This window comes from Candoia aspera, chromosome 3 (assembly GCF_035149785.1).
Source record: "Candoia aspera isolate rCanAsp1 chromosome 3, rCanAsp1.hap2, whole genome shotgun sequence".
Lineage (NCBI taxonomy): Eukaryota > Metazoa > Chordata > Lepidosauria > Squamata > Boidae > Candoia > Candoia aspera.
The window spans coordinates 18,660,947-18,685,154 of record NC_086155.1 but is presented as its reverse complement, the minus strand read 5'-3'; the positions used below and the strand labels follow the sequence as shown (position 1 = coordinate 18,685,154).

The 24,208-nt window shown below is 39.1% G+C and overlaps 1 protein-coding gene across 1 annotated transcript in view; it reads right to left on the bottom strand.

The window, feature by feature from the left end:
* Positions 1 to 22,271, bottom strand: part of RIPOR3 (RIPOR family member 3) — a 63,118-nt gene extending 40,847 nt beyond the window's left edge. Inside the window, exons 1-7 of the mRNA XM_063297056.1 lie at positions 22,068 to 22,271; positions 14,488 to 14,634; positions 11,969 to 12,047; positions 10,352 to 10,375; positions 8,747 to 8,800; positions 7,689 to 7,838; positions 6,668 to 6,731 (exon numbers count right to left, since the gene is read on the bottom strand). Coding sequence (XP_063153126.1) covers positions 6,668 to 6,731; positions 7,689 to 7,838; positions 8,747 to 8,800; positions 10,352 to 10,375; positions 11,969 to 12,047; positions 14,488 to 14,634; positions 22,068 to 22,168 — 619 coding nt within the window. The 5' untranslated portion in view covers positions 22,169 to 22,271. The remainder of the gene's footprint in view (positions 1 to 6,667; positions 6,732 to 7,688; positions 7,839 to 8,746; positions 8,801 to 10,351; positions 10,376 to 11,968; positions 12,048 to 14,487; positions 14,635 to 22,067) is intronic.
* Positions 22,272 to 24,208: the final 1,937 nt, after the last annotated feature.

Below are 24,208 nucleotides of genomic sequence, written 5' to 3'. Positions count from 1 at the left end.
GAGATGGGCAGTAGTACAAATTTGAGAAATGAATAAATACTTCCATGTGCAAATTGTAGAAAGTACATGAATGACTGGTGTCAAATACACAGGTTAAGCTTTGAAAATCAAAGCTTCTGCATATCAGCAAGATTTGACCTGGAGGACATATAATCAGAATAGATGATACACATCCAGTACAGTTAACATATATGGGGGGAAAAAAACCTGAAGAAGTATGAGAAGAGATCAAAGACCTTGTGAAAACCAAAGCAGAAAAAATATATACTCAACTTTTTTAAAAAAAGAAAAAATCTAAGTGGCTTTCAAAAACATTATCACAGTAATCAGGGAAAGACAGAGGATGAACACCTTGGGCAACAGGGACATATGACAACTGAATGCAGATTTTCTACATGAAACAAAAAGAGAGAGAGAGAGAGAGAGAGAGAGAGAGAAGGAAAAATATTTTATTTATTTAAATTTATTATAGTCACCCAACTCCAATGGACTCTGGACAGTGTACAAAACCAAAACAGTCCATAAAAACAGATAAAACCTAAAACCATATAGACAGCCTTGGCTAAAACAATCTAAAAATGACACAAATCAAACAAAACAGAATGCACCCCCTCCAAAAATGCAACTATACATTAACCCCAGCCCTGGGACCAAAGCCAGGTTTTAAGAGTTTTCTGGAACCCCAAGAGAGTGGGTGCCATATGTATCTCTGGGGAAATTGTTCCAGAGGGTGGCAGCCATGACGGAAAAGGCATATTTCCTCAGTCCCACAAGATGACATTTAATAGAGGGGGACCTGGAGTGCACCCATTCTGCCAGAATGTACCAGGCAGGCAGAAATGATTAGAGATAAGCAGTCCATCACATATCTCATGTTATCTCACCTTCAACTATCAAAAATAGTTGAAAATAACACAGGAAGAAAAATCAGAGATTTTTTTAAGGTGATCAAAGAAATCACAGGAAAATCAACAGCTAAGATAGGACTGGTCAACAGTAATGGGATCAAGCAGAGGCAACAGAGATTAAAGAAGTAAGACTGTACTAAAATATAAAGGGAGTAATAACATTGAACCCTGGTAAGATGGAGTGGCTGTGGGTTGACTGCTCCTCTGCTTGGGGGGGAGTTATCATCTTTAGTTCTGGATGGAGTGCCACTGCCCCATTCAGACCCAGTGCGTAATCTGAGGGTCCTCCTGGACTCATGACTCCTGCTTGAAGAGCAGGTGGCAGTCACGGCCAGAAGGGCCTTCGTGCAACTTCGTGTTGTGCGCCAGTTACACCCTTTCCTGGATCGAGATGCCCTCCGAATAGCCACTCATGCCCTGGTCATCTCCCATATAGACTATTGCAATGCGCTCTACATGGAGCTACCCTTGAAGAATATCCGCAACTTCAGCTGGTCCAGAATGCAGCCACGCGAGCAGTTATTGGTGCCCCAAGATCGGCACATGTGACACCACTGCTGTGCGAGCTGCACTGGATGCCAGTTTGCTTCCAGGTCAAATTCAAGGTGTTGGTTATGACCTTTAAAGCCCTACATGGCATGAGGCCAGGTTATTTGAGGGACTGTCTCATCCCCATAACATCAACTCGTCCCACCTGGTCATGCAGAGAGGGCATGCTACGGACCCCACCAGTAAGGGAATTCCACTTGGCAGGGTCCAGGGGGCAGGCCTCCTCTGCAGTGGCACCTGCCCTTTGGAACATGAGGCAGCCCCCTTCGCTCCCGGCCTTCTGGAAGTGTTTGAAGACCTGGTTCTGCCACCTCGCCTGGGATGGGAAGGGCAATAGCTCTTCCTGGGGATGGCTGGCACTGTAGGTCCCTCCTCACTGAATGAGATCTTATTGCTGCTTGGATTTTATATTTATTTCCTATTTATTATCGGCTGTTTGTATTGTATTGTATGGGTTTTATGGTTTTAACTCTTAATTTTATTGTAAACCGCCCAGAGTCCCACTTTTTGGGGGAGATGGGCGGTGATAGAAATTTCAAAAATAAATAAATAAAGGAATGACAGAAATATCTGAAGACAGAGAATATATTCAAGAAGTAACTTACTAAAAAGTGAGGTATGGAAGGTAACAGAAAAGCACCAGACACAAATGAATTACTTAAGCTATAGAAGAAGAGGCATTATTTAATACTATTTAAGCTATAGAAGAAGTCTTAAGAGGCAAGTCTTAAGGTTGATGAAAGGTATATAGAATAAGATTATACGGCCTAGGGACTTGAGTAGATTAGTGAATTGAAGAAGAGATATGCAAAAAACGTGCAAATTACCAAGCCATTATACAAATTCCCCACACAAGGAAAATCTTGCTTACAGTCTTATGAAAAACAAGAGGCATATAAATGCCAAATGAAGAGGCAGGTCTCAGAAAAGGCAGAGGGATACAAGACAACTTAAAATGCATAATAGAGTGAGGGTTGCTGCTGATTTTTTAAAAAAAGGTTACCTTTGTTTTATTGGCTACGGAAAAGCCTTGGATGATGCTGATCACATCCCAATGTGAAAGGCTAATGGGGGAGTGGGCAGAACACCTAATTATTTCTCTGTGAAAGTTCTACAATGAACAAGAAGCTACTGTAAGAACTGAGTCTGTAGAAACAGTCGTTCAGAACAGGAAAGCAAGTGAAACAAAAATGTATAAGGTAGTCCTTGTTTAACAACCACTTGTTCAGTGACTGTTCAAAGTTACGACAATGGTGAATGAGGAGACTTATAACCCGTCCTTGTAGTTGTGGCCATTGCACAATGGTCGCTGTGTCCCACAGTCAGCTGATAGCCGTTTGCAACCTTCATAGCTGGCCTCCAACACGCAAAGTCAATGGGGAAGCCAACAGGAGGTCGCAAATGGCAATCACGTGATGTCGCGCCTAACAACCATGCAGGATTCACTTAACGATGGCAACCAGAACTGCCACAACTGCCGTTGTAAGTCAGTGCTGTCACATGACATCACGTTTTACAATGATGTCACTTAGCAACAGAGTTGCTGGTCCCAATTACTGCTGTTAAGCGAGGACTACCTGTATAGCCCCTTTATATGTTTAACTTGTGTTGTTAAATGGCAGGATTGAAAGATTTGACAGTGGGAATAAATGGGACATTGAAGTTCTAATCTTTGATGAAACCAGTTTACCTAGATGAAAATAATGAAGGCTTAGGAAAGTAAAAATTGAAAGTGAAACAACTGGGTTAATGCTCAGAGAAAAAACTGAGTCAGAGTCCCTCTGGTGGTGGGGAGGTGGACAGTAGTATTAAGTTTGAGAAATAAAATAAATATTAAGAAGACAAAACTAATGTCAATTAGCATGCTTAATGAACTCACAGTTAATGATGAAGCGAAGATGGTAGATAGTTTTCTTATTCTATATGTTAAGATGAACAGTATATTGGAGAAATACAGATTAACCCTATAGAGGAAGGCAATGGTAAAGTTAGAAAGATCATGAAAATTAAGGGTCTTTCTATGATAACCAAGATGCGAATAGCTAAAGGAATGGTCTTTCCAGTGGAAATGTGAAAGCCTTTGAATTTGGGAATGGTTATTAAGAGTATCAAGGACTGCAAGAAGAACTAATCAATCAGTCCTGGAGAAAATATGGACTGACTACTCCTTTGAGGTGATAATCAGACAGTAGAAACTATTGCAAGAACGTTGTAAGAGTGGATGATGGACTAGGAAAAAAATGCTTGGGAAGGCGAGGGAAGGAGAAGACAACAGTTAAGATGGATGGGCAGGATCAAGATATCACTGGAATGTCCTTGAAAGAGCTATGGAATGTTGATGGGGACAGGTTATGTCATTATGTGTCCATACAGTCATCAGCTTGGACAAGTTGGGTCCAACAGTATAATTACCTACCTAATTAATATTTTTAATGAAAAGAAGCCACTGCATGTTGCAGTCAGAAGAAGAAAAGGCTGACAAGAAGATTATGTTCAGCCTTTTCTCTGCAGTCTTTTCTCCTCCCCATTTTTCCAGCTTCCTAATAAAGAGAAAATAAACATGGGGGCAATATTCATTGTCACTCCCTTCTAACCCAGCCCATCTCTTCTCCTCTCTCTTTTTTTCTTCTCTCTCTCACACATCCAAAAGGGGGACAAGAGGAATGGATCCCTGTATAATGTGTAGCTTGATCTTCACCTACTGGTTTTAGCAACTCCCTTTTCATTTTTCTGCCACTCTGCTCCCATCCACACTAGGAAAATAACAAGTTTATTTGAACATTCAAAGAAAGACCTATACACATCTGAAGCACTATTATGAACAAATAGTTTGAAGTTGGAATGATCAAACTGAGGTTTGCATCTGGACTAGTTTGATGCTCACAAGAGGTCCAGAAGAAGTAGCTAGGAGAGATAATGATAGCTCTGCAGACAATTTGAGCACCAAATGCCTGCCAATCAATATGCTCTTTTCCACAGAGAAGTTACACTCACGTAACTGGAAGGCCACAAAGATTACTGTGGCAGCTTGAAGAGTAAGAAAATTATATAAGCTCCACAACGTCTGTTAATTACTAGTGCTAGAAGCTGTTCATCTGGAAGCATCCACAGACTTCAGCTTTCATTATGGCTGTGACTGAAGAATGCAATCTTTGGACCCATCCTTCTTCCACCCCCACTAAGAGAGCCAGGTTGGTGTAGTGGCTAAGGTACCAGGCTAGGAACCAGGAGACTATGAGCTCTTCCATTTACACATGGAAGCTGGCTGGGTGACTTTGGGCCATCATTCCCTCTCAGCCTAACCTACCTCACAGGGTTGTTGTTGTGGGGAAAATATGAGGCAGGAGCATTCGGTATGTATATTGCCTTGAACTGACCAAAAAAATAAAGATGGGATAAAAATCCAATCAGTCAGTCAGTCAGTCAGTCAATCAATAAGCTTTAGTGGACCCGAGCCCATTTTCATTAGACACACAGAATCTCATGTGGACAAAAAAGGAAGGTAGGAAAAACAACTAGACTGAAGAAATACAAATTTAATAATTATGTTTTAAAAAAAAAGATGAGCAACATGGAGATTAAAGTGTCCATCAACCACAAACAATGTACTCCACAGAGCTGCAGAAAGCCCCACCCATTTTTCCCACATGTTAGTTGACAGACACAAGCAGTTGGCTAGCTAACAATAGATTTCTGGTTTCCTGCTGCCATTAAATTCATTAGAAAATCATTCATCTGCGGTGGGTTACTGGGAGGAAAACAGAAGCATCACTGCTGTCCCCTTTTCTCTCAGTGAGCCTCTTCAAGGTTGCTGGGATAAAGGGGATGCCATATGTGACTGTGTAAGTAACTCCCATGGTAGTCTGTGAACCTGCATATGGTCTTGTTGTGTGAACGGGTGTGCACATCTTCATGAGTACACACTTGAGCAACCATTAGGGCTGTAAAGATCGTTCAGCCACAAGGCAAGCTTAGATGATGACAAGTAAGCATCCATTCATTTTATTACTTTATGGTCTGAGACCAAACCAACATGCATTAAAACATATAGAATGAAAAAGCATGCATAAAAATGACATAAAACCAAGTAAATCAAAACTGTGAGGGAGGCAGCAGTTGGTTTTTAATGCTACAGATAGAAATTTCACCACTACCCTTGATACATCCAAAAATTGGACTTTTTTTTGAAGTGATCTCATCATGAGGGAAATTAAAATTCCTAATAATTATGGTTATGAATTCTGATTGCTAATATCAATATACTGGAACATTTTAATAAGACATGATTCAACATTTATGCTTAAACATACAGTATACAGGTACAATTTTCATATGAGGGACTGTAATATCTTCTGTTTGTCACCCTGATAGGTAATGCTTCAACATGGGCCAGAGAAAAAAGCTTCCTATTCAGAGCATGCATGATCCTGAAAAAATAGGAAGAGTCAGGGACAGAGGGTGATTCCATTATAATAAACAGATAAATTTTTAGCTCTATTCAACTGAATATCTAAGTCCCAGACCCTCTGCTTAAATTCTGTTGGAGCCTAAGATAAGTAAGGCTGGTTTTGACAAACCACAATATATCAGATCTTGTTACTTTGTCTTTGCATAGTGGATTCAAATCTAAACTAAAGAAGTCTGCCACAGATTTGATTTGCCCAACACATTAGGCAACATAATCTTTTGTGTCTCTCTCAATTCAAGGCACAGGTGGTAGGTAGTTCAACAATTTCATACATGGAGAAAGATCACTGAGATCTGCAAAAAAGAATAGGAATCTTAAATCGCAAGAATACATGGCAGATGGTGGAAGGAGAATGGGCCTGAAGAGTTCATTCTTCAGTCACAGCCATAAAGAAAACTGAAGACTGTGCATGTTTTCAGATGAACAGCTTCTAGCACTAGTTATTAACCACTGTGAAAGTATTCCAATTTTTCCTCCTTAACAAATTTTCTTTTGTAAGACAAAATTTGGAAGAAGTTCTCAGAAAACAAATGGAAGACAGCATAAACTGGAATCCAAGAAGAAGCCAAGGCAATTCCATAATAAAAGTCTAACTGGGAAGCACTCCAGTTTGAGTACCACCTTTTATTATGTTGGGGCAGAGATGTGTGTAGCAACTCTTTCTGAATCCATGATTTATTCTAATACAAAACTAATAATGTCATATATCAGCTCCTCCCAAGTGTTTCAACATTTAGCTCACCTTTCATCTTCAAGTGAAACTCCCCCAAATGTACTTCAAGGGTCCCCTCGATCAAACACATATCCTGAAAGATAAGTACAGAGCAGTGACGCTTAGTGTACGCTGGCATTAAAAGGACCTGAGCTTTACAATCTCTCAACATGATTATTGGTCACTTGATTTGACTCACTGTAGGTACGAGGGTACAAAAGAGAACAGCCGGCTGATCAACAACCCAAAACAGAGAAATGCCCTTTCATGAAAGTACAGTAAACCATTTCATTATCATTCAACACATCAAATTGGCAGTTATGTAAAACAATTGTTTAAAAAAATATCCTGGAAAGTTTTTTAAGCGATTCAGGTAGCCTTGTACTCTTTTTGCTGGCATGCCCCTTAAACAGCTTCAGAAATGCTTCCTGTGTTTTATCTTTCCCATGCAACATCAAAAGTACTGTACCTCTACAACACAGAGTCAACTTGATTAAATCTATTTGTAGGGACTATGATTCTGTAAGCAGAAAAGTACTTTATCTCTGACACATTTCTCAACAACATTATCAAAGTACAGTGCCCAAGATTTGGGGGTGAGGATAACTATAATATTTAGATTGATATAAACCTACAGGTTACTTCCAAATAAGGCTTTGTTGGACAATCGCTCCTGTCTCATTCACAGAAGTTTAAGGAATCTAGTATATTTCACCTTTCATTAATAACCATTTTCCCTACAAATTTTCCTTCCGCTTTGCCCATTCTCTTTTCTTACAGAAAAAAAAATGGTTAAGAAAGGAAAAAAGGAATAGCTATGCCATGGGTTTTGACTGGTAGCACCAAGAGCTGTCCATCTGGAAGAACCCCAACTCAGGGCTGAACTCACTGCAAACTCTCTGGGATCAAACCAATGTGAGTGGCATGGAGTTCAGAGCAATCTCATTAGGGATGTAGAATATACATGTAATACCTATTCTCAAACCAGATCCCACAATGACTTTTAACACCTAACCTAAAGTAGAAGCAACAAATGCAAAGCCAGCTGTACCTCTGTACATTCTTGGAGATTTTTGTAGAGTTCTACCAGGCTCTCTCTTGATGCTTTAGTGGAAGGAGACAAGGAAAAAGCGTGTCTCATATTTGAAGCACCATCTCGCAGTCTACACTGGATGCTGTAAGCTTCATATAATTCTTCTACCTTTTAAGAAAAGAGCAGGAAAATGTATACTTGTGTGTATCTATATCAGATGTATACCATACTGTATGTAACTACTATTGTGGAAAGCAGTCATGTTATTTCCGAAAGTTGTTCCACATACATATCCCAAATTGTGGAAAAATTTTAAGTCTACAACTATCTGGGAAACCAGATTCAATCAGGTCATAATAATAGCAGCAAGACTCAGCCTTGTAGACCTGTGTATGGATTTCTATCAGCCCACCAGCCACTTCTTGCTCCCTGGAGGACCATTATCACCGTCTTGTGAGGAGGATCCTAGAAATTTGTTTGCTTTTCAGTAGTAGTTATGATAAGTATTTTTATTTACAATTGTTTATAAAGCTTAAAGGTGCCTTGGAAGGACCATTACAATCACAGGATTTAAATAGAAATACATAAATCCAGGATTCTACAAAAAACTATTTCTGATTTAAGTGAATTGTGAAAGATAATGCAAACCTTTATCCTGAATTAAGCATGATTGGGAAGAGTGCCATCCCTTGAATGAGATTATTTCTCATGAACACAGACCCAGCCTTAAATTTTTGTTGAACCCTTCAAGCATGGAAGAGATAGGTATGTGGTCTGCACCTTTTACAGTCATAAAGCACAATGAGTTGTGGTTCCTTCCTTCTCTTTTTTCTTACTCAAGAAATTCTTGCAGGCACGGCAGAAAACTGGTTCTACAGGCTAAACATGAGCTGTGTTCGATAATCAGTCTGAATGCAGACATTGGGGAAAAAGCCTCTCCTTATAGAAAGGAACTTACTAAAGTTTTCAGAAAACACCTAATGCCATTTCCCCACAAACAACCTATGGTGAAAAACGTACTCTCTGTTGAGATTTGTTTATAGTACAGCATAAAACTTGCAGGCACAGAATCTTACCTTGCTTATATGAAATTCCAGTTTCCTAATATATCTTTCAACAGAACGGATTTGCTTGGAAAGGACAGAAAAAGATGAGCCAGATGTTATTTATACAATTCCAAGTACTGCATTGATTTTTGGTATAGAATGTAGTTCCATGATGCAGAAACTCTTATTTAGGCAATGCAGGATGTACCTGATCAGCTAGCATTGACATATCTGCTTACATTTATTTATTTATTATTCAAGTTTCTATCACTGCCCATCTCCCCCTGAACAGGGGGACTCTACATTTATTATCACTATCACTGGCATATACCAACTGAGATTTTTTTTTAAAAAAAACTATGGCCCTTCCATCACACTGTACTTCCCAGAAATTCTTAAGTGTTACATTTAAATGCTTTATTATTTTCTAGATATTCTGTAGATCCTGAAGGACCAGGTTAGGGACAGATCATCATGGAGAAAAATCTATGCAATTGCTAGGAGTCAACAGCAACTTGATGGCACATAACCAGTCAATCAATTCTCTAGAAGTTTTAACAGTATTTAAGTACATTGGAAGACCTCGGTAGCATGCACATTTGGAAAACAAATAAATAATTGCTGTTATTTACAGGACCATTATTTCAATGGATATAAGCAACAGAGAAAAAAAAAACCGGAGGCAGTGACAAAAAGTCCAAGGGACTCAAATGAAAAAAATTGTCCCTGGCATGCTCAGAGCTATAACAATGCCCTAGAGATAACCAATAGCTACAAATGCTTCAGAAGTTTGTGAATCAATAGCAATAAGAGTCAATAACATTGGAACTTTGATGGGGTAAAACAGTCACACTAGAATCCTGAGGTCTGCAGGGACATGTGCAGTTTTCTTGGCAACAGTACAGAAGTGGTTTGTCACTACCTTTATCTGGGATGTATTTTTACTTCCCAATCTAACTTTCAGCCCTAGGTGGTTCTGGTGGTCTCTCATTTAAGTACCAAACAAGGTCCAACCCTGGCTGGGGGGAGTGCAAAACACAATTGGAAGAAGAGTTTGGAAGAGGGAAGGAACCATTGGATTTCACAAAACACCTAACACTCAGATTTCAAATCTGATGCAATATTATTGTTATGGGCTCTTGTTGTGGAGCATAGAATCCTGAAAGTCTCAATTTTCTTGGTCACAGGGAAAAGCTAAAGAAAAAGAAAAACATTGCCACACAGGTAGGTTTGGATCAATATTCCAGTATTTATAAGGAATACTGACTCACTGTATTCAGCCCTAGTTGCTTCCTTCCACCTTTTAACAACACTATTTCTCTTTTTCCCATGAAAAATTTCCATTTCTAACAAATGTTTTCTCACACTGCATGAATCAAGCATATTAAACTAATATATGCAAACCTGAATAATGTATTCCAGATACAGAGGGTGTAATTGCTGGGGAAAAAAACTAGCATATCTCCAGAGACCAACTATCCTACAAGAAGAATTCTCCAATGTACAGCAGAGCATTCAAGAAATACAGGTAATAGGGAAGAGTCCAGGGGGAGAGAGAAAGAACAGTGTCTTTAAGTGTGCTAGAGTTACTTTGCTATGTATCGCTTTGCAGTCACAGCCAAGACAATTTCTTACCTTGTCCAAATCATAGTAGAAAGCCTGAAACAGAAACGCAGCAAATTAATGCACAGCAGACAAACTGTTCAAGCTGCTTCCCTGAAAAAGAGAATCATGTTCTTATCTAAAAATAAACAGTAATGACCCAAATATTGTTCTTTGGCTATTACATATTCAATATTCTCTTCTTCAGATACCAGGTTTAAGGCTGGGGACAGGGTGAGAAGCAAGAACAGAAAAAAGCCAAAAACAGATACTCAATGCACTTGCAAACTACAGTTATTTGCACCTCAGTTGTTTCAGAGCCCTTGTACTTCTGCAAGTGGTGATACTGTTTGTTTCATGAGAACGATCCCCATTCATCTATGCACGAAGGAGCCCAGGTTCCATAACATTCAACCAAGAGAATGCTAGTTGGTCACTACCTATCTCCCTGAGCTCAGTTTCTTTTCAGGGACCAGAGAACGCATTTATAAAGAATGCATTGTAATTCATCAAGTTATTTGGAGATGTGACTGAGCTGTGTAGCAACACGTTTTGCCCTGTGTGTCAAGACTAAACAGTTAATCTAATTGGTCCAAGTTTGCCCCAGAATCATAGAGGAACGGCATTGATGCATCATCCACAGCAGGGCAGTTATGAATTTTCTACTCCACATGTTGGTGGCAGTTTAAACTTTGTGTCATACTATCCAACACCTCTCTGAAGCCAACCTAATGAGGATCTGATCTGAGAAAAAAAGGTAATTAGAATTAGAGTCCACCGCTCTTTACCATTCAGGAGGAAAACTGCAACAGGGCTGAACAGAAGAAAGGTTTGGAATCAACTGTGAGTTTTCAGGTGATTTGCAATACATTGGGAAGGATTCTCTCAGTATTCTAACAGCAACAGAGAAGCAGCTCTCTCCCAACCCTAAATTGTCCTAGTGAACTGAAGAAAGGTTTGGAAAAGCAGAAGTAGACTTTTTATGCAAAAGGACGGAGAGTCCCACTTATTTCCTCTATTTGAATGCATGAACTCGGAAGCCTTCAGGGCCAAATGTATTCATTTCAGATTACAATTGCTGTGTCTCAGGGTATCATAAAAGAAAACCACACACAGGAGAAACTAAAATTCTAACTACTGTCAGAATATTTTGGGGAAAACACATTTTTCCCCCCAGAGGTGGACACAGGAAGGAATTACCCAGACTCCAAAAATTCCTGTTTTTATGGCCATTGATTTCAATGGACAAAAGAGAAATTATAGTAACACCAAATGCAGTGAGAAGAGGGTCAAATTGACGTTCTACACAAGCCCTCCCCTACGGTTCAAAACAGCCCGCTGGTAAATCAATAGCCCAATTGTCCACACTGAAGTCCAAAACGCCAAAACAGCATAAAGTGCATTCAGTTAAAATGGAATACCGATGCCCTAATGATTTCACCATAACAAACTCTTCCACTGAACTCAATGAACTTTTAAAATGATCAGTTCTGGATTATGCCCATAATACCCAGTGATTTAGCATATTGTGAAACCCCAGATGACTGGATTAGACAATAAGCCATGATTAAGCCAACCATGGCTTCTCAACATGTGTGACCCTATTCAGTTTTATCCTCAGATTAAACTCAAGAAAGAGAAGCTTCTTACCAGCCTGGAATTCCTTCTTGTGTCTCGGTGGCACTCGGACAGATAATCCAGCTCTGTTGAATGCATTTCCAGATATTCGCTAAAAGAAAAAGATAGATATAGGCCAGATCCATTTTCAGAGGTCAGTAAAAGAAAAAAGATACTCCCTAGACTCCCACCACACTTCCATTAAACACAATGGCATCCTAGCTCAAGAGAATTTTAGTTTTCAGAAGGGCGGAGGGGACAACAATCTGTTTATTTGCTGCTTTGCAATAGAGCCTTACCCTGCTTGATTCTGGCCCCTTAGCTCCGTGTTTGTCTGGATGAATTCCAACTACCAGCAGAAATACATAGACAGACACATATGTACAATAGCTGCAGACTCAGACTCCAAGCAGCCTGTGAGGATAAACCTCATAGCTTTACATTCCTGTAACTTTGTGAATTAATTTAGACCAGACACAAGTAACTTAATTTTCTCCTCTTGTATTTAAAAAGGATGCAGTCAGCACTATACAAGATGCAAAACCTGAAGAGTTCATTGTGTTTTTATTAAGCAGTGCATGCTTCTTCCAACTTATTTGGGGGATTTTTCTCCTAACCATTGCAAAGATAGTCCCACCCATCCACCTGAGGCCCATTGTTCCTCTAAAATTCAGCCGTCTGAGCTTTTGCCAAAACTGTACAGTGATGTCTGAGGCTAATTTAAATATTTCTGTACACGTATGTCTAAAATGCAGAGTCGAAAACTTTACTGAGCAAAAAAATTCCTTGCCGTAAATCCCCCAGCTAATACTGTATAAATGTAGTAGCTACCTGCATCTAAAGAATTACTTGTCCAAAATGTGTTAATGTTCTATTAGTGATTTATTTAGGCCTGAAGGAGAGCTTGACATCTATTTGATATACAGTAGGAAAAGAAGACATGGAGCCCTTTACATACCGGCAACGCTTGTTTCCTCAATTGAATGTTACAAAATTGGTGGCTATGATTTACTGGATGTGCTTGTATTTATGTAGAATTAAATGCAGTATATCAAGTGTGGTTACACCCTGGTCTGATATAAAGGGATTATGATACTGGCAGGTGTTTGTAAAATTCCATTCCTAATTATCTTTTATTGGACTTTGAAAAAGCAGGACAGGAAGAGTATTGACGCTTTGAAACCAATGAATCACTGAACAAATCAACCCAGAATTCTCACTCCAGGCTCAAATTATCCTATTTCAGACACATTATGTGAAGACCTAGCTCTCCGGAAAAAGCTCTAATGCTGGGAAAGGTGGACGGAAAGAGAAGATGATGATGACTAGCAGCAAGGAGGATGGACTCAGTTAAGTGGTGATGAGTGCAAAGTTGGAAGACCTGAAAGATCAGGTTAGAGACAGATCGTCATGGAAAAAATCTATGTGGTCACTAAGAGTCAAAGACAACTTGATGGCACATAATCAATCAATGATCATCTATATGAAATGAGACTTCTCTGCAACAGCTGCACACTAGATTTACTGATCTTATCGGTTAAACTATCATTATGGCAGATTTAATTGTAAATCATTATTTTATTATTAGTATCCCTGGTTTGTTTTTAATTTACTTAGCTTAACTATGGTGCAGCATGTTGCCCAAACCAGAAAGGGTTAATCATTGGTTTACTTTCCTTTCAGTCTCTGGACACAGAGCTGAAATGCAGAACTGCCCACAAAATGGAGGTAATGCAACCACAGTGTCTCTACTGATTTCAGTTCTCTGGCAGATGCATAGGATAGCAAATGAAGGCACCACAGAGATTAGAAGAAGCTCAGCCTTACACCACCTAAGATCAAAGTCTCCAATTTGCATGAGACCAATGCACTTCCTTCCCCACTCCCCCACAAAAAGGCAGAGAAACCATAAACGGGAAGCCCCAAGTCTGAATCTAAATAAATAATCACTGCAACACAGCAAATTACAGTGTACCATGTCATTTAGTGCAGCACCCATGGATGAGCATGCTAGCCAAACTTGGCATGTTGTTAGAAGCACACACATTGAGTGTGTTGGATTAAAAACTAATGCCTGGACAATCTCATCAGGGTGTCCATATCAAAGAGGACCTTACAAAGTATGGTAAGCCCTGCCCCTCAGTGATTTCACTGCTCAAGCTCTGCTTTACATTGTAATGCTGCTGTGTGCCAAAGCTTCCAGCCTGACCCTACCGCAGATTGCCAGATGCCACAAAAGTGTATCTTGTTCCCTGCTTGCTGGCAAAGAAGCAGGCCAATCAATGCTGCTATCCTGTTTTTTGCCGGTATGGAACAACTAAAGCAACCACTTTTTGTGGTGGTCCCCCTCTTTTGGGATGTTTTAATTTTCTGAGAATCAAGTTATGTCAATTGACATCACTGACTACAGTGCATAAACCCACAGGTGACCCAATTGTTGACATTAATTTACTTATTCTCAACTCCTGGTGGAATGAAATAAACACTAAATTATAACGAAATACTGCAAATTCCCCCAAATTCACATAATTGGGTTTGGGAATGGTTCTTACTTAAGCCCTTTCTTCAAAGCTTCAAAAACCTTCTTCACTTGTTGTGGTTTGGGATCACAGAGGACGGCCCCTTTCTGGAGGGAGGAATACATCTTGGCAGATTTTACTGACATTTTGGATCTTGTGGAACCTTTGCTGAGAGACTTTCTGTAAAAAGAGCAGTGAGAGGATCACATTAGAGATAACCCACCAATGTTTGTTTCCTTTATAAGCTGTAAAATGAGCCAAATTCCAATCCATAAATGTTCATGAGAAATACAGTGGCCACAACTGTGAGCAAAGCCATGCCCCCTCTAATGTTTTGCACATGTGATGCATGTAAAATAGAGAGGGTGCTTTGATCACATGGTCCCAGCCATCATCCTGACTTTGTTCACCTCTCCACAGACTCAGAAACTGATTCTCCCCATATACAGTAGAGCTCACTCATGCATTTATTGGTCTATATTCCAAACAGAGACCTAACTGTTACCATCCAAACACTTCTCATACCCATCCTATGCTGAGAGATGAAAGACAGTGGAGACTTACTAGCATTTATGTCTAAGTAGACAAGCTAAGTTCACAGCAGGTGCACAACTAGCTGACCTTGACTAATCTCTAAACAGTTAAGCAAGCTCACACCTGGTGAATCCTTGGACCAAAGCAGTGGCAAGCCACATTGGTTCTGTTGCCAAGAACAGGGCCACAACTAGGGAGGGCAACCAGGGCATGTGCCCTGGGCGCCACGCTGGGGGGGCACCAAAATGAGCGCTGGGGGGGCACCAAAATGGGCGTGGAATCCACGTTTGCCCTGGGTGACACAGACCCTAGTTGCGGCCCTGGCCAAGAAGACAACTCCTTCTCCTGTATGTACCTATTTAGACTTCAAGATCTTTCAGAGAGGTCCTCCTCCAGGTTTCCTCACCAACAGAGGCAAGATGAGTCTCTACAAGGAGAGCTGTTTTTGTGGTGACACCCTGTTTATGGAATTCCCACCCCAGAGAGGCTTGAGTGGCCCCTACATTAGCATCACTTTGATGCCAGGTGACCACCTTTCTATTTTCCCAGGCTTCTTGACTGGCTTTTAATTGTATCTTAATTCACATGTTTTAGATTTTGAATCTTGCCTTTCTATTTCCTAGTCTATACAGTGTTTTCATTTTGCATTTTGATTTTATTGTCTGTGTTTTTCTTCTAAGTATACGTTTTTAGTGTGTTTCATGGTAAACTGCCCAGACAGCTTTGGCTATTGGGTAGGTTAAAACTATTCATTCATTCATTCATTCATTCATTCATTCATTATTAAATCAATCAACCATAGATGCGTCCAAGAGCTTAACATGACCTTAACTTGAGGCAGCCTTTATTTTATATTGGCTAAGCACAGCTGCTGAGGACCTAGTTTACACATAGCAGATTCCAGCCAAGATAAAGTCGCACTCATATCACAGTATAGATCACTCTTGTTTACAATCCAAAATTAATCCTATAGGATTTCTGAGTGGATACATTTAGGATTCTCTTTTTATTCTCAAATAAGCACCCAGAGGATGGAAGGGGAATCAGACTTCTGCTACTCCACTGTTCCAGAATGATTGTGAATAAATGAAAACAATGGGCTTTCAATGCTGGGCCAAGGACCACCAAGAAGCATCTAATATGGGGGGTACAACCAAGCCCAGACAGCTCTAATCAACATTCTGGAGAACTCATTTCACTGACAGCTTTTTGGCATGCCAAACTCTGAAATCAGGTCTGCTCTTGCACTCTGCACAACAGAAAGCTTCCATTTTTTCATTTATATCCTGCTTTTTCTCAGGAGCTCAAGGCACAGGACTTCTTCCTCCAATTTTTCCCCACAGCAACAACAGCCCTGGGAGGTAGGTTGGGCTAAGAGTGACTGGCTCAAAATCGCCCAGTGAGCTTCCACAGCTGAGGGTGGACTTGAACCTGGGTGTCTCTGGTAACCATCCAACATCTCCACCACTTCACCATACTGGCTTATTCTTATACAAGCCGGGCCAGTGATCCATTTCGTTCAGTACTGTCTATATAAAGAGACAGTAGGACTGGATTCACACATCGTACTATGTAGTAATGTGGCCTGATGGTTTATGGCTTATCATGTATAAACCCAGCCAATTCAGTTATCTTCAGTATACCAAGATTTAGCCAGCCATGATTTTCCATGCTATATGAAAAATAGGCTATCTCTTCAAGATTTCAGGAAGGAATTCTCCCTAGCCCTAACTAGGAGCTTAACAAATGCTCTACTGCTGAGATATAACCTGTTTTTGTATAATAAAGCAAGGTATGTTGATCTCCAGTGAACTCATCAATAACAGAACCCAGCTTAATGTTTTACATTCCACCTTTCTACTCATCCTAGAACGTTAAAGGAAAAACTAAGGAGAAATAACTAGTTTTCCTTTTGAGCAGAGAGTGAGGAAGAAAATAAATGTAAAGTCATTATTATTATGGCTATTTTTTTTTAATTCAAGCAATTTTAAAATCAAGCTTGATTTTAAAAAAATAATGAAGTGCTGCTGTGTTCCTTTAAATGTATGTCAAATGTCTTCTCAAAAATTTAAGGAAGATGAATTAAGCATGTATATTAACAGAAAGAAAAAAGCAAGTTTCTGAATCCAGATAGGCATCAGAATAAGTATTTAACAATAATCTTATGCCAAGTTACTTAGTTACAAGTCCCAGTGAAGCCAATAGGATCACAAGTGAATTAAAAAACTAAGGTTCGTATTCAAAATGTCACCAAATCCTTCCAAATTGATAGAAGTATGACAACAGCCTTATTCTGCTTCACAGTTTTGTCACAGCAAATACTAAATGTTTCTGCACGCAAGGCAAATTCTCCAGAAGTGTGAAGGCTTGAAGCTTTGTATTACCCACTAGAGAACAGTGAAAGACACAATGGCCAAAACTGCAGCGATAAATTGGCATCTCTGGAAACAATAGGCCAATTTATTGCAAAGCCACTAGTGGGTTTTTTTTTTCAGATTATAGTGAACAGATGTATGCTTAAACTTTAAACTAACATTTTACTTGGCAAAGGGAAATATTTGTCTGTAATGACACAATTTTTAAAAGTCTTAAATACAGTATTTCACTTCTATCAGCACACTGTATCAGATAGCTCATATAAACAGGTAAGAGCTGGGAAAGATAAAAGCAGTTATATACAGACTGTGAATATTCCACTATTCAACCACGGTCTTCTGCCGCTACGGGCAATGTGATAACCATGACGCTAATCTGTGCCTATTGCTTATTTCCAACAATATTACTAGCCATCTTCAAATTAGTTACACCAGGAGCCGTTAAATGTTGTTGGATTATCCTGAATGTTTTAGGTATATAATTTTACCCTTCTTGTTTTCTGAAGTATTATTTTTAAAAAACAGTTTCTGAAATTAATTAACAATAGTTTCAATTTTATTTATGGAAGATCATTGTCAGTATATTTACTTCGATACAAATCCCACTAAATTCACTCTTTCTTATTCTCTTTTAAGGGGATATTCAGTATTGTTCCTCAAAAGCAAAAAGTATTTCTTGATATTCTTAAAATACTTTTTAATCTGCCTCATACCAGAGCACTGCCTCAGTCTGGGGTCTCTAACTTTTCACGGGGAGTGGTCACATCTGGAATTTTGAGATCATATTATGGGCACTCTTGCAAAACAGGCGTGGCCAACCATAAAGGTCCCATTCCCCAAACAGCAGAGGCTTTATGCCTTTTTGAATTACATTTCCATTTATATTCATTATATTCATTCACTGTCAGTGCTACAATGCTTGAAGAACTTACCTCTCCCTTTATCTGAACAGATAATCTATCACCAAGAGTCCCAACTGGAGGACTATTTAGAATTGGTCCGCTGATAACTTCTTGATATGCTTAATTTCCTGTTTTATTCTTCTAAAGTTTGGCAAACTGACTTAAATGTAAATGAATCAATTGTATACTAAGATATGAACATATATGTAACTGAACAGTATACAAGTGATAAATATTCATGTGTGCTTTTTTGGAAATATTAATTAAAGCATAATTAAAAACTAACATTGTTTTATGGAAACTTGGAAACTAGACTCTCTACAAAGCCATGAACATAGTGGATGATATGGAGTAATTTGTTCTGTTTTGGTTTCCATTTCAATTCTATGTAAAATTTTGTTAGTACTCTCACCCAAAAAAGATTAGGACCAAAACATTAAGAGATCATTTTGACATATATTTGCTTGGGCATATAGACTTAGGCTTCCTCACAAAAACATGCATTCCTGTTTCCTCAGGTTTTACTTACTTACTTATTTATCAATCAAATTTTATCACCGCCCATCCCCCCCACAAGGGAGGGACTGGGGGCAGTTTATCACAATGGCACAAACGTAGCATGGTGATTAAGAGACTGAGATGAAATCCTAGTCCAAAATCTGCTACTTGCCATGAGCAGACTTAATGCTCCTCAAGAAATTGCTATTGGCCATCAACAGCATGTGGCCAATAACATAAATCTATTTCATGGTCTTGGTGCAAGGCCTATGTTGATAAGTATGTAAAACACTATTATATAGTACATATTTTCTTGAGAATAAGCCCTAATGTGTAGCTTGAGAGCCAGTGTGGTATAGATTTAAGGTCTGGGCTGGCACTGGGCAGATCTAAGTTTCTTCAGCCACAAGAAGCTCACTGAGCAACTGTGGCCCACCCTATCTCACAGGGTTTTTGTTGGGGAGAAATATGAGGGAAGGAGCCCTGTGTAAGCTGCCTTAAGCTCCTGAGTTAAAGATGGGTGATAACCCTAACAAATAAATAAATCACAATAAATACTTCCAATGAAGCATAGTCATAGCTGGTTGGAATTATATTAAATCCACATAAGTAAATCGCTTTTTAATTAAAAGATAAACTTCTTGCTTAAAAGAGAAGCTCTTTCACTTTTTCAAAGATTTTTTTGTAAAGGAAGACAATGTCAGCTCGAATTGATTTAAATGCTTAGTCATCTTCCTTCTGATTTATAACCCTTACAGAGTATTTGGCTCTTTAAGCTTTTGCCCTCTCTGATAAACTAATTACTTTTTTATCCTGTAAAACACAACACAGAACGAGCCGTACTGATTTAAAAGCTATGCTAAAATCCAACTTGGGAAAGCAAACGAACCAACTTAAATCCCAATTATCTTCTGCCACAGCCCAGCTCTTACTGAATAAAACAGAGAAAAAAAATGCACAGCTGAATATTCTTCACCAACCTGAATAAAAATAATTCACTGGCAGAAAATCTCTTAGAAAAGTTGTCCCTTAGTTACTTGTGAGTATGGCTAACTTCCATCTTTAACCCTATATTTACTTGGCCAAAAGTTTATCATTCTTCTGACTTTGAAGTCAATTGGTTCTTTTACTATAATCAAGTTTATCCTTATTCATTAACCAAAGCACAACTGCTAGAATAGACACACCTGGAAAACCCTATGAGGCTACAGAGAAGAGTTTGGTAGCCCAATCCTAACCATGCTTATTCAAAATAAATTTCACTTCCAAAAAAGCTGGTTTTCTTTTGCAACTTCATTTGGACAGGACAAACAACTGAAATATACATAATGGCTAAGTTCACACACTGAGGTTAATCAAAGTTGGTTGAACAAACAACAAATGACTGGTATGCATAATATCCTAAACTCTAAGCGTACTCATGTTAGTAAACCAAATGAACAGCTAAACCAAAGCAAACCAGTCTAGTGTTGTAAAGATGAATAAAAATAAACAGATGGGTAACATCTTTCTTTCAGAGATTTTCCTTGAACAGAAAAAAAAAGTCATCTGCTACCTGAGATTCTCTTAACTTTAAAAATTGTGGCTTAATTTAGGGCTATGATAATCCAGACCACCACTAGATGAGAGCAAAGAGCTACCTTGGTGTAAACCTCTAGTTACTGTTGTGATTATCTCATGCAAGAAGTGCAAGCTCAGAACCCATTCTTACAATGGATGCTGAACTGACAAATAATGATCACATCTGTTTTCTGGAAATATTAACACATAATTGAGGTGCAAATCAAACTGCTTTCCTAGTTAACTGGTACTTGGATATTTGTTTTCTGTCCACCCCTGTAAAAAAACTCAAAGACTTGATTGTTGTTTTTGTTAATGCTTTACAGCTGAAAGTAACTAAATAACCTTCAGGGGAAAGTAAACTCTTTTTTTCCCTGCAAGCATTCTTACCCAGTTGGAGGTGATTTAGTCCAAAGAACATCTGTTTGACTCCTTTCCCATTCAGTCATTCATTCTCAGAACTCCCACTATGGATGTCGGCCTCTAGCCTGTTTATTCAATTGCCTGCTTGGTTCCCCCCCGCCCCCTTACAAAGTAAAATACACCAGACTTCAGTTAAATGTCTTTCGGGCAAGTAATTTCTTTGATGTTGTCTAGGTTTTATAATAAAAGTGGAAATCTATGTACAGTTATGGATAAGTTTAAAATAGGTCCCACATTGGGGATCTGAGTGTGCAATAGAACCTGGGCAGTGGCTATGCTGAATGTTGCTAATTGCTTTTATACCTCGGCTGCTGATTATGTTATATGGTTTTTAATATTTTTATATGGTTTTATATTCTTTTTGTTTCATTTTTAACTGTTGTAAGCCACCCAGAGTCATGTATTTGAGATGGGAGGCTATATAATTTGACCGAAGGAAGGAATAAGCAAGCAAGCATGTAGAGGCAGCCATAAGGGGGTGTCAAAATGGCAGCCATGACCACACAGTCAAAGCCCCATCTCTTTTTTATCTGTGTTGCATGATGGCGGCCACCATCTTGGCCTTTTTGAGTCCCCCTTACAGATGCCCCTGTGTGCCTGCTTAAAGCATAGCTTTCAAGACCTTCCTAATCCATCTGAAGTAAATTACAGCTGACAGGGTCTTTTCAATTATATTCCCCCCTCATTATATAGCTGTTTCTTCCAGATTATATGGTGGCTTCTCTATCTTATTATAGATGCCAGGTAAAAGCATTTTACTTTGCCCAGGACTTTGAGTTCTATGTCAATTATGCTAAACCAAGCATGGTTGGCTTGACTTTGGCTTAGTATGTTAAGTAAGCACAGCCTTTATAATTTATAAATCACGATTTACAGCTCAGTGTCTTATATAAACACCACTGTTTATTTAATACTGTCTAAACAATCCATGACTTAGGAACCAAGCCTATATCTGGAACTGGGTTGTTGGAGTATTGCAAATGCCTTGTGTAATTTTTGGAACGGATTCCACTTCTACTTACCTTGCTTGCAACCCAGCCTGAGACCTACGTCTGAAGGGCAACAATTCCATAAACAACACAACTCCATCCATCCATCCATCAGTCAAGCCACCTCTGCATGTAGATTTACTCTTGCCGGTGTACATCCACTGAGGCTACTCCCACACGTTGCTCATTTCAGCGTACTAGTCCCATGCATCATTAGATACTAATCTTGTAAAAAACACACGCTTAATGCAGTCAGCCCTGCTCATACAACACAAAATACCTAAAGAAGAGAAACAGAGGTTAGAAAGGGGCTTGTTGGTTGTAAAGCTTACGCCAACTTCCGGCTCTGTGTGTTGCTAAATCCAGCGAAGGAGCAGCTTCTGCTGATTCTTCCCCCATCAGCGTGGGAGACAAAGGTTAGTTTCACTGACATGATTCGTGGTTAATGGCCTGCTGGCTCTAGAAATTAAGCAAACAAACAAAAAAAGATGCATCAAAAGATTAGGCAAGAAATGGAGAAAACACTGAACTCTGTTTGCAGAATCAGGGTATCTGAATATGTCAAGCTGCCTGATGTCCAGTTGGATTCTTGGTTCATCAGAGCAGTTATTGCTTTGGGTCTCTTCAAGGTTTCAGGAAGGACCTTCCCAGCATTTATATATATAAATTGAAATAATAAATAAATAAGTTAGGTAAAATTTTTCGGAAGGGAAATGCAAAGGACTGCAAAGCATTTACTCCACTACAGAGTTATGGTGCAGAATTATTGTATGATCACATTCTTTTGTTTTTTGTCATAGACATTTTTTCCAATGTGCCATCATACTGCTGTATTTCCCCCCCGCCCCCCAAAAAAGGACTTGTTTTAATTCTGACTGCTATGGAATATTTGAACAAATATTTCAGGCTCCGAATGGATATTTCATATTAAGCCACAGACTCTGTAATACCCTGTGCCACCATTCTGCAGACTTGTAAAGGCGTTCTTTAAAAAATTCAACACATCAGATTGAATACACTGTGATTGATAGGTATTATTCTCTTAATTGTAGTTGGCTAAGAAAGTCACAGCAGACTGGATCCTCACACTATGCAACACTGTAAATCGGAGTGCACTTTTCCTGGACCAAAGGCTACACTTCAAAAAATAGTGGTTGACATCAAGCAAAATTAAATTCCATTTCATTTCCATATTATATTTAATTATAATTAAATATAATTAATGCGGCTATTCCCCATCATGTATGGGGGGTCATATTAAACATAACCATTTGGAAACCTATCTTTAAGGTTTCTGAGCACAGACATCTGGTCAATGTCACCATGACATCACACTCTGACATAACCGATACAAAGTCCATCATTCAAGTCATCTGCATGATGTCATGATGCACACAATGCCCTCTGCCCTCCCTTACCCCCAGTGCAGACACCATATCTTTGGGGGCTTCCACAGGGCAGACCCTCAGGCTGTGTACTTCTGCCAAAAAACATTGTTTGCAAACTGCAGATACACCACACACATGGCAGTAAGCAGCAACCAATCAAGCAACTTTACGCCTCAGTGGAAGGCATAGACTCAGATTTGCAGTACTTCTCCAAACTGGGATCACTCACAGAATCACCTAGCCATATGTGTCAATGGCAGACATCAAGGTAATGACCTCCTCACAATCCCATCAATATTTCTTCCATCACCACATCACCTCTATTTTATCAATGGATTATATTAGCTACAGTTTTTTGCAAGCTGTGATTGATTTTTTCTCACTTGCTTAGAGGAAAATCCAGGTTCTAGAAACAGAAATGTAATGAATCCAACAATCATAGACCAAGGGATGCATTTATTAATTACATTTTTACACACACACCCCTCTTCCCTCTGCCTGTTTATTATTATAACTCATCATGGGAGAAAAGGAACACATCATGCTAACCTATGCCTTCTTAAATTCTGATTTACTGAGTAAATGAAAACAGGCTGGAATCACACAATGCACTACTCAATAAACAGCAGTAGTAAGTAATGCTACTAAAATAGTTGTGCTGAAATTTACTACTATTACTGAACCATAAACCATAGTTTACAGACCACATGGCTTGTATTCACACAACACTGTAAGCCAAAACAAAGAAAACCACATTATGGCTTAGTGCCCTGCAATTTGTAAATTATGGCCAGTCAAATTAGAAAATACTAGACAATAACTGATGCTCTCTGGCTGAATGTATACACTGCATAGTATGTATGTAGTATTGTGCATGTTGAGCATCCCATAGTTCTTCTGGAATTCAAACCTAGCTGGACCAGCTAGAGTCAGGTAAGTATGACAGGTATATGTGTATATGTGTGAATGAAGCTTTTAATTCAAAAAGTGAATAATAAAAGCTGTAAAGTTGCATTTATTTCTCTATGTCTTGAGTCTCTGGCTAAATGAGAATAGGTATGGAAAGCCTCTTTATAATCCTCTGT